This window comes from Dreissena polymorpha, chromosome 1 (assembly GCF_020536995.1).
Source record: "Dreissena polymorpha isolate Duluth1 chromosome 1, UMN_Dpol_1.0, whole genome shotgun sequence".
Taxonomy (NCBI): domain Eukaryota; kingdom Metazoa; phylum Mollusca; class Bivalvia; order Myida; family Dreissenidae; genus Dreissena; species Dreissena polymorpha.
Window position 1 is genome coordinate 55,366,539 of NC_068355.1, and position 11,773 is coordinate 55,378,311.

At 36.1% G+C, this 11,773-nt stretch overlaps 1 protein-coding gene across 1 annotated transcript in view; it reads left to right on the forward strand.

Annotated features, from left to right (window-relative positions):
- Positions 1 to 11,688, forward strand: part of LOC127875252 (uncharacterized) — a 29,632-nt gene extending 17,944 nt beyond the window's left edge. Inside the window, exons 2-3 of the mRNA XM_052420213.1 lie at positions 8,130 to 9,115; positions 11,666 to 11,688. Of these exons, the coding sequence (XP_052276173.1) occupies positions 8,130 to 9,115; positions 11,666 to 11,688 (1,009 nt within the window). The remainder of the gene's footprint in view (positions 1 to 8,129; positions 9,116 to 11,665) is intronic.
- The last annotated feature ends 85 nt before the right edge of the window (positions 11,689 to 11,773 follow it).

The window sequence follows — 11,773 nt, forward strand, 5'->3', positions numbered from 1 at the left end:
TCTAATAGGGAATACATGTAATAAAAACTGACACGCGAATTTTTCACAACATGATTGACATTACACAACCGATTAACACCAATTAGCTGCCAGTGTAACCTCTAAGCGATTAAAATCAATTTAACGGCCGGTTGAATAAAGAGATCAAGATGTGATCGCTGCCATTTTTGAATTTTCTAGTTAAGTTGTTGTTGCTTTACGGTCCGGCTAAATTTTCTCCGGACCGGCACATTTTCTGAAATGCCTGTCCGGATGACCGGCAGATTTTTTCTAATTTCGCCATGCCTGGATGATAACTGAAGAATGCTTAGGCCTAGGATCATGAAACTTCATAGGTACATTGATCATGTCTGGCAGATGACCCCTTTAATTTTCAGGTCATTTGGTCAAAGGTCAAGGTCGCAATGATTCGAAAAAGGTAATTGGTTTCCAGATGATCACTTGAGAATGCTTACGCCTACGATCATGCAACTAAATAGGTACGTTGATCATGACTGGCAGATGGCCACTATTAATTTTTAGGTCACTTGGTCAAAGGTCAAGGACACAGTGACTTAAAACAGTTAAATGGTTTCCTGATGATAACTCAAGTATAATTAGGCCTAGGATCATGAAGCTTCATAGGTACACAGTCAAGGTCACAGTGACAAAAACGTATTTACACAGTGGCTGCCACTACCACTGACAGCCCATATGGGAAGGGGGAATCATGTTTTACAAACAGCCCTTGTTGACTTTAATTCTAACCTTTGGATTGTAGGTTTCTTTAATTTACACTTATTGTCAACTTGCTGCAAAACTGTACTAAATGTTTTGCAATTGTTTAGAGAACTTTCCAAAGTATTGTTCCAACCTGATGACTTATTACTTTTTTTAAAATAAACTATTTTAAACTGATAACCCAGATTTTGTGTGACTTTTCTTCCCCTTTGTATACATTTGTCATCTTTGGCAAGTCGAGTTGAATATGTGATCACTCGTGGCGGGAGGGCGTTCAGCTGTTGACCACTCAATAACTAAAGTACCCTTGCATGTATGGACACCAAAATTGTGTCTAGATAGATGGTACAAAGAAAAAGGTCCCTACCTGCTGAATTTGGTCAGTCAGGTCAAAGTAGTTAATGCTATAATTAATGTCTGTTCAATTACTTCAGTCAAAGCATGTAAGTGCATTAAACATGTTGTATATGTTGTTTTGTAAATCATTATACCCCAAAAAAACTTGTGACAATTGGAAAAATTACACAGCATGAGGTTTTCGAGTATTGTTTTCAATTATACAAAGATGCATAAATGTGTCTGCAAATACCAGAGAGTTAAGTCATAAGCTACTTGTCCCTTTGAAACCGGTAGTCCTGTTTTCAAAACGAAAACAAACTCTTCATAACGAATTATGGTCTATTGAAGTTAGAGCATGACTTTTGGTACTTAATCATCCCATATCTTAATATTAGTAATAATAATCAGTATGTGGGTTTTCAACAGCGTTAAGTGTAAAGAGGCCAGTTTTACACATTTCTGTAACAGGTTACTTTAATGTTGTTTTTTTTAAACTGTTTGGACTTGTTCTTTCAATTTTTGGACTCGTACATTTACCAGTCATTCAGTCCCAGGACTCGTTTATGGCAAAAAAATCATTAGACTATATTGGTCTACGTCGTGAATAAATGGATTAAATTCATCAATGGACTTTGTGTGCCATGTGTCCCCACCCCACACCCACTATATATCTCAACGGGGGTAATTAAATTTGAAAAGATAAAATGGTTGAAAATTCAAACAATATGTTTTTGTTTTTTTTGAGTGTCATTATTTTATGATTTATAAACAGATTGCAAACAATATTTGTTCAAGATAAACTTAACAACATTGAAATAAATGATTTTAATATTCAGTAGCAAAAAAGTAAAAAATATTACTAGCATCCTATCAGAGAATAGATCAGATACCTTATTTCAATATATGACAATCCACAGGAGTTTGAAATTCTATCCATAAAGCTAATCTAATGGCTAAATAAAAAAATACCCCTATATAGTATAAAGACTACAGGAATGAAACGCAGCAGACGCCGGACCCGCCCATTTTCCAGTAAACAAGTAAAATTACTGGAAAAACAGGGTACCCTACAACGACCCATGGTATAATAATGAAAAGGCAGGTGAAAGAAACTACGAACACTGCTTACCGTGAACTACCTTCCTCTTAATTCACAATTATTCAACACTTTCCGCTCATCGTCGGATCCATTGCGTGTTGTTGTTGTTTTTTAGGCTAGATTGCACTCTACCGGTACGCAGTTGTTTACCCCTATCGACAAAGCGGTGGTTTGGGGGCGGTAGCTCCCGATACTAAGGAAATATATAGGATAAAAAAGGATTATTAGGTGTTGCGTAAGGTGTAAGGTATTGGGCGCTTAGCAACGATACAATTATACGCTTTTCCATTCTTTTTTACATACCAGTAACGTGCAATCTTCCCGTTTTTTATTCCCATCCTAATATTTATACATATATCACAGTGTGTCGTCATACATGTGTTAATCAACTCCATGTTGTCTGCTAAAATGTCTTAAGATTTATGTTTTAAGTTTTTTTCCAAGTTATCTAAATTCAGAAGAATTATTGTTAAATCTTCAAACTGCTTGGAACCTGACCAGATCCCAGTAAAGGCTATAATGATTGACCTCAGCAGTTAGTTATCAGTTTGTCTACGGCAGTTTAGATGTGTCGTTATTTTATGCATTTAAACATACATATTGCTTAATCAATTAGTACAATGTCCGATGATGTAGACCTTACGATTGTGTCGTTATTTTATGCATTTAAACATACATGTTGCTTAATTAATTAGTACAATGTCCGATGATGTAGACCTTATGATTGTGTCGTTACTTTATGCATTTAAACATACATGTTGCTTAATTAATTAGTACAATGTCCGATGATGTAGACCTTACGATTGTGTCTATCTGGTTTAAGTGCTGGTGTAACCAAGCTGAACGATCAGCGGTTCTAGGGAAATGTCCGATCGTGCTTGGAATTATATCCTCCGAAAGAGACAATATATGACAATAATAATATCACAGGAGTTAGCCTATATAGTCTATAGAGACTATATAGGAAGGGAGGGGTCAATTTTTATTATTTAGCCATTACATTAACTTTATGAATAGAATTTCAAACTCCTGCATCAATATACATGTACTGTTTAGTGGCTATAAACGCTTTGTTAGACAGGATATACTCTATATGTTGATGATGCATTATGTACACGAATACGAGTACTTGTATGTTTGCAAAGTATTTGCATGTATAGTAATCATTAAAGCTGTAGTGATATTTACTAAGGGTGTTGGTTATTATTTACTTAAAAATAACTATATCATTTCCCAGTCACTAATCATAACATTCGTGACATATCATAAGGTCAGTTAATACAGTCAAGTTATATGTGCCAAGCTGGAGTGGTCTATGAAGACATCCATGTGACTAGCAGCGGAAGGTCGGTTGTTCTAGTAGACTACCAACGTCGCAGCCAGTCCGAGTCCGAAAGTTGGGCGATTCATATTGTATGCCAAATGTGAAAATCAGGCACCCGTATAAGAAAATGTCTCTTGTCTAAAAAGGAAGCTATTCATATACCTTGGAGCGCACATAGAAAACATACCATATCGCTATGCTTAGATGACTGGCCATGATAAAATACCACTATCTAGGAAATTTCCCAATTTTCCAATTTCCCGCTTCATGATCATTGGGTTACGTGTCTTTTGTTTACGTTAATACAACATCAACAACAACATCTTCGAATATAATAAACATTTTTATTAACAGAAAAATAAAAACAAACACATTCTATTAATTTATAGGACTATTTATTATAACATATAAAATAAAGAATATATTTCTTATGACCTGTGAAACAAATCCCGGGCTTTTTAGTCTGTTTAGTTAACACTGTAGTAACGTTTTCCATATATAAAAATGCTCGCCCTTCCAACTTTAAGCGCCCAGTGGGACAAGGGATGAAAAGAGAAAGTCACTTGCTTGGGTACATTTCAACCCATGCGCATTGCACGCTTTTTTCGCACAAAAAACCAGTGGAGCGATACAGGGCCATCATGGCCCTCTTGTTATATGATAAAGTCCATAATTTTCATCCAATTCTTTACAAACTTGCACAGTGTCTTTGTATCAATGAGGACTCAAACCCTTTTGTAAAAAGAGCAATATGGAAGCAATAAGTCCAGAATGACTTCCCCTTTAATATGTGAAAATTTTGAAATCCCGCTTGTTTAAGCAATTGATTCCACAGTTTTCATCCAATTATTTCCTAATTTTGCACAGTTTCTTTATATCAATGAGGACTTGAACCGTATTGAATATGAGCAGTATCGCATAAATAAGTACATAATAACCTCCCCTTGATTTTGAGAAAATTCTCCATGTTTGCGGGATTAAGTACACAGTTTCCATCCTATTCTTTCCATACTTGCACAGTGTTTATAGCCGTAGAGCGATTCAGGCCCTCATGGGCCTCTTGTTTTATGTGATGAGTCCATAAATTTCATCCAATTCTTAGCAAACTTGCACAGTGTCTTTGTATCAATGAGGACTCAAACTCTTTTTTTTTTAAAGCAATATCGAAGCAATAAGTCCAGAATGACTTCCCCTTGAATATGAGAAAATTTTGAAATCACTCTTGTTTACCCAATAATTCCAAAGTTTTCATCCAATTAGTTCCTAATTTGCACAGTTTCTTTATATCAATGAGGACTTGAACCATATTGAATATGAGCAGTATTGGAGAAATAAGTACACATTAATCTCCCCTTGAATTTGAGAAAATTAGCATTGTTTGCGCGATTAAGTACACAGTTTCCATTGTATTCTTTCCAAACTTGCACAGTGTTTATAGCAGTAGATCAATTCAGGCCCTCATGTGTCTCTTGTTTGACTGATTAGCTTGATACTTCACATAAGCATTGGCCTTGGAAAGTACATTAGCCCTATTGGGGTCACTAGGTTAAAGGTCAAGGTGACAATTACATTTAGTGTGAAAATGGTTTCCAATCAATAACTCATCAACAAATTAATCAGTTGGCTTGATACTTCGCTTCTGCATTGGCCTTGGACAGTACATGACCCCTTTTGAAATTGGGATCACTAGGTCAAAGATCTAGATTACTATAACACTTAGTGTGAAAAACGTTTCCGGTCAATAACTCTTCAACAAATTGACCAATTGGCTTGATTCTTCACATTTGCATTGACCTTGAACAGAAAATGACCCCTATAGAAATTGAGGTCACTGGTTCAAAGGTCAAGGTCACTATCACATTAAGTGGTTTATGATCAATATCTCATCAACAAATTGACTGATTAACTTGATAATTCACATGTGCATTTGCCTCAGACTGTAGATGACCCTTATCAAAATTGAGGTAACTAGGTCAATGGTCAAGGTCACTAGCCTACTTGATACTTTTCATGTACATTGACCTTGGACAGTACATGAGCCCTATTGAAATTAGTTACGCACTAAATGTGAAATAGTTTGTAATTCAAAACTGGTAAACTGATTTACCAATTAGCTTGATACTTGTCATGTGCATTGGCCTTGGACAGTAGATGACCCCTCTCAAAATTGGGGTCACTAGGTCAAAGGACATGGTCACTGGCACAATAAGTAGGAAAAGCGTTTCTGATCAGTAATTCGTCAACAAATCGACCGATTGGCTTGATATTTCCCATATGCATTTGCCTTGGACAGTAGATGACCCCTATCGAAATTAGGGTCACTAGGTCAAAGGTTAAGGTCACTGTCACAATAAGTGGGCATATGTCTCCGACCGCAGAACACTTGTTTTTATTGTAGTATAAAGTTAATTGCAAAATATTATTCATACATGTGTATTACCCAATTAAAAAAAAATCATTAGTCTTGCAACTGTAAGAAATGTCAATATCACAAATCAATATACAGTAGGCCAATCTCTTGGATCCTCCTTTAACACATTTTTATAATGGTGTCTTTTCTTGTCCATAATTTAGATCAAGTGACAACAACAAAAGCAAAATAATCACAATTGGTTAAATTACAAATAAACTTATTAGGAGATAGTAGACCAGGTTGCATGTCAAAAGCTGCTCAACGCAGGCTAAATTGTTAATACTGACACTTTATTTAAAAATAGAGGACCTCCTCTAAGATTTGGGGTTATTTTAATTTGCATTTTTTCTTTGGTCTGTTTGTTGATTGGTTTGTAGACCAATCATTTCCAAATGATACTTAGAGCATGCTTTGACCTACAGCCATGCACATTTTTATCCCCCCCCCCTCCCCCCCACATTGCACATTTCGGTAGGTCGGTCAGTCCGTCCGTCCACCAGATGGTTTCCGAATGATAACTCAAGAACGCTTAGGCCTAGGATCATTTAACTTCATAGGTACATTGATCATGACTAGAAGATGACCCCTTTTGATTTTCAGGTCACAAGGTCAAAGGTCAAGATCACGGTGACTTGAAATAGTAAAATGGTTTCCGGATGATAACTCAAGAACACTTATGCCTAGGATCATGAAACTTCATAGGTACATTGATCATGACTCGCAGATGACCCCTATTGATTTTCAGGTAACTAGGTCAAAGGTCAAGGTCACGGTGACTCAACTTAGAAAAATGGTTTTCATATGATAACTCAAGAAAGTTTACGCCTAGGATCATAAAACTTCATAGGTATATCGATCATGACTGGCAGATGACCCCTATTGATTTTCAGGTCACTAGGTCAAAGGTCAAGGTCACAGTGACTTAAAATAGTAAAATGGTTTCTGGATGATAATTTAAGAATAATAAAGAACATTGTTAACAAACATATGGAGTTGCATACGCTTACCTGACCATTCAAACATATAACAATTGCGTCTTCATCACAGGCTAGATTGTACATACTGAGTTTGGGAATAGACATTAAATATACGTCATGCTTGTTGTTTTTGTGGGATGGAAGAGCATTAATGATCTTTTTTATTTGCATGTGTTATTATGGATAGTGTGGTCAAGGTGTACAATGATACTAAAACTGAAAACAATATAAACTACTAGAAATGTATTCTTAGTACATGGATACCTCTACAATCCAATTTGTCCCACAACTGCACAAATCTCTTTAAATTATGAACAAACATGGAGTTGCACAAGTTAACCTGACGATTATGTTACTGTAGAAGTATCCCTCTATTTGAGTAACGCTTCTCGCAATTGAAAAAATATTATTGTTTGGTTAAAGGGATTGTCACATAACTCTTCTTATGTAAAATAAAAAATAAAAAAAAATATCAAGGTGCATTATTTCACATGGTGGGTAATGCTTTAAGATTAGTTCATCCCTCTATCAGCTGTACTCTTTGAGTTACTCACAACACAAATTTAAATGTGATTTCTTTGCTAAACAGGGGCCATAACTCTGGGTATGTTGAAAAAAGATATATCAAACTATGCATGTGGGTAAAATTACACAATGATAAATATTTATGTAAAGTGTTAGTCCTCTTGTAGCAAGCAATACTGTTTATTTTACACTCTACACATATTTTAAAATGTCATTTATGTATAAATATGAGACATTACTACAATTATGATGAAAACAACAGAAACAACATATAGAGGTGTGCATTAGCTCACATGCCTGGTTACTGTACTTTAAGGTTGCAGGAATACATGTTGAGTTATATAAGCCAGAAAAGTCACGCAGATGGATGGAAAAGTGCAAATCTATATACCTCCATATTAACCCTTTGAATGCTGGGAAATTTGTCGTCTGCTAAAATGTCGTCTGCTGAATTTGTAAAATAAGCATTTTCTTCATTTTTTCAAAGAATACTATCAGAATAGCAAACAGTTTGGATCCTGATGAGACGCCACGTTCTGTGGCGTCTCATCTGGATCCAAACTGTTTGCAAAGGCCTTTAAAATTCAGCTCCAGCGCTTTAAGGGTTAAGCCCAAGAAGCGTTAATTTATTGTCCATGTATGTTTTTATTTGACACTTTATACTTGTTTGAAGCATTACATAATATCACTTACTATTCCTTAGTATGTACATGTATTAATTGTTTATTTCAGCCAGTGCAGTAAAGTGACCCAGATTTCGGAGCTGACCAACTCCCAGCCCACAGGCCTAGAGGGGCTGTCAGTGGAGCTGGAAACTGTCCTGGGGGAAATTAAAACCCTGCAAATCAGTCAGAAGGCCAGCATTCAGTCATTGCAGAGAACATACAAGGAACATAGTGCAGTTATGATAGAGCAAATGCTTGGCAATTTAAATACTTATATAGATGAATGTGATAATAATTCTGTGGGTACATCAGGCGGAAATGAGCAATATTTAAAAGAAGAGATGTGTAGGAGTGTTCTCTCTATCGTGAATGAATTTGATAATATTACTACGAAGGAACTTAACGAGATGAAAGATGAAGTTTTAAGTATTAAAGAGTCAGTTACAAGTTCTATTCATAAATGCACCACTCTTCACAATGACTTGTCACAATTCCATGAACTTGTTCAGAAAATTGGAGATAATAAGGAGCTCTGTCTTATAGCCAGCATAAAATGTAAGCATATAATACAGCAAGCATTGACTCTGCTAGGAAAGTCAGGCAAGGCGTTTAACGTCCAGCGGAAGTCTGTGCACAATGTGAGAATACCAAGTGATTCATATGAATGTAGTATTGAAGGCATATGTGTTCTGACTGATGGGCAGGTGCTGGTCGCAGACTTGAAGAATAAGAGGATCAAGCTGCTGAACCAGCAGTACCAGGTGGTGAATCACTGGGATGTGACTGCTGGGCCATGGGACATATGTTTGATCACATCCAGTGAGGTTGCAGTGGCTGTGAATGACCATGATAGCAAGATACATGAGGTCCAGTTTATCACTGTCAACCAGGGAAAGCTTGTTTCTGGCAGGAAGTTTCAGTTACAACATGAATGTACATGTATTACCCATCACCAAGGAGACCTTTTTGTCACCTCTGGTAAAGAATTGTACAAATATACGCTGAATGGCAAACTGATCTGCAGACTCTACCAAGATAGACAAGATTGGACAGGTAAGAAACATGGTGAATCCATCCTGATAACATGTGTATTATGTACAGGGATTTGTCTAGCCATTGTGGACAAAGGAGTCTAGTCAAATTGTGTTATTTTAAATTCATACAATGACAAATTTGGGAATTTTTATTGACTAAATGAACCGAGTTGGGATTTATTTTTTTAATCAACAAATATTGACCCATTAGGCCTTTATCTTGTTATTTTGAAAAAATAATAAGTTACATACTTTGTGAGATGATAATAAAATAAAATTCAGATGTAATAGCAAAAAAACCTGCTGATGTATTATAAACAAGAAATATCTTTAAAAAAGATATACGGCGTAAATAGTTTAATGAATGAGATCAAGGATAGCGAATGTCTTTTTCTGTGCAGTTCTTAGCTGCATCACACGCAGTACGGGATGTTACGGGGAGTTTTCGCGGCTTATTTTACATTATAACATATTGCTGGTCATAAACCTATAGATACAAAACAGAAAACCAAAAGAAGAATGGAAGTGAAATTTAAACATATGAGTCAACCGGCCACACGAGAAGTATCCGTATTTATAGGCGCGTTCTTCGAAGAAACCTGTTTTAGTGGTTTGTCGGGCATTGCTATTTGATTCGATTATTAACAGTATCAATTATCATCGTGCTAATGCTTAAAGTGATATTATGGGCATTTTGCACTGTTGAATTGAGCTGAAAAGAATTAACAGGTCAAAATAGTTAGTTAAAATGTGGTTACTGATTAATTATCTGCAACTCACCTTGCTACCAGTTGTTTATAAAAATATATTTTATATTCGATATTCTTACGTGACCCACCCAGTCCTGTAAGCTGAAATGATCCGTAAAACAATTTCGTGTCTTTGTGTCGTATGAACAAATCTGCACTAAAACTAAATTTAGGTTCAACTCGTAAACGCATGATCAGTTGTCAAACGAAAGTACGGTTGATATTCAAATGCATTATTTTTCTCTTTCTGGTATATTGTTTTAGTATGATGATGCTGCATTAATTAATATAAGTGTATATGAAGTAGAAACATCAAAAATAATCAACGGTTGCGATAGACACCTATAAACTGTTACATGCTCATAATATCACTTTAGTACATTAAGCAATATGGACGAATAATTATTGTTAAATTTATCAACAATAATATTTATCATTGTATTGTTGAAAACACATTAAGAATCTATTATTTACATACCATAATTATATTGCTGAATATCTTCATTTAACATATTTCTGGTCTAAAGAAAATTCCAGGTCACCTAGTTCACGGATAGCGTCTTTATTATATAACGATTATTTTACTGGCCGCCAACTCCGGTGATAACCTGTATATAAACTCTGAGTGTCCGCGAATTGACCCGATATACCTCGCGGGTTGAAATGCAATGCTTTAAAGTGAGGCCTCGCTTCCATTGCTCTTTATACTTTTACATGTTAACATGTTGACAGGAATAAGGAAGTAAGTACTAAATATGAGAACATAGCCTTTTAAGTATAAACGCTCTTGCGCTGGTAACACTCTGAAAATAAAAGGTGAACGCACAAACTGTATTGATGTCGAGAATTGAGTGTAAAACTGTTCTATCTATTAAGCCTTTTCATTCGAGATAAAATTGTTTCATACAGTAAAACAGTGTTACAAAGACGCGGATATGTTTCCAATGTTCTGGTGGTATACTCAAATCAGCCAATGGAATAAATGAAGTGTATTCATTCGTACCTAGCCGCGGGAAATTTTATTGGAATTTTATTGGACACTTACAAAGGTCAGGCTAAGGTGAAAAGCTGGCTTATGCAGCTTACGCCGAAAAAATTGTTCTTTAATTCATATGTGCCCTTTGAATGCTACAGTACATTGTAGCCAAAACAAGATTCAGAAATATTGATTTATAAACATGAGTAATGAAGTATTTTGACTGTCACTACATGGCATGTCTATAAATAGAAACTGTGTTCCTGGGAGAGAGACACTTTCTGACCTGGTCTTAATTTTGTGGTTGTAAAATGATTGTACATGTACAATATGTTTACCTGTTGATAGAACTGTTCAATTGTTTCAGTATGTGTAATTGTTTCCATCTGTGTACTTGTTTTGCTTCAATTCATATCTAACTCACTAGTCGCATTTCAACATGTCAAACGTTAACACAATAGCTCTGCTACTGAAGTTTATTGTCACGCTTAACTATTAAATTATTGAAATGTATGCATATATTTTAGATGTGTAAAGGCCTCTTTATAGCAACATATGCGTAATACAATATCACTGCAGTATGTTTAATAAGATTATTTAACATTGACAGTAATTCAATATCTTGATGTTACTCTGTTTTGCAGTAAACAAGTGTGCTGTGAGTCCCACAGGAGACAGGCTGTACATCACCAGCTACTACCAGCACAAGCTTCTCACCCTGGCCAGGGATGGCACACTCCTGGCTACATACTCAGACCCAGCACTAGAGTGGCCAAGTGGTCTACATGTGACCCCTGCAGGCCAGGTGCTGGTCTGTGGAGGCTGGCCCTACACTGTACTACAGGTGGGCTGGGAGGGAGAGAGTAAGCTGGCCACTCTGTATACAGGGGAGAGTTATGGAGTGAGGAGCCCATGGTCAGTCTGCTACATCAGCACCACATCATCCATCATT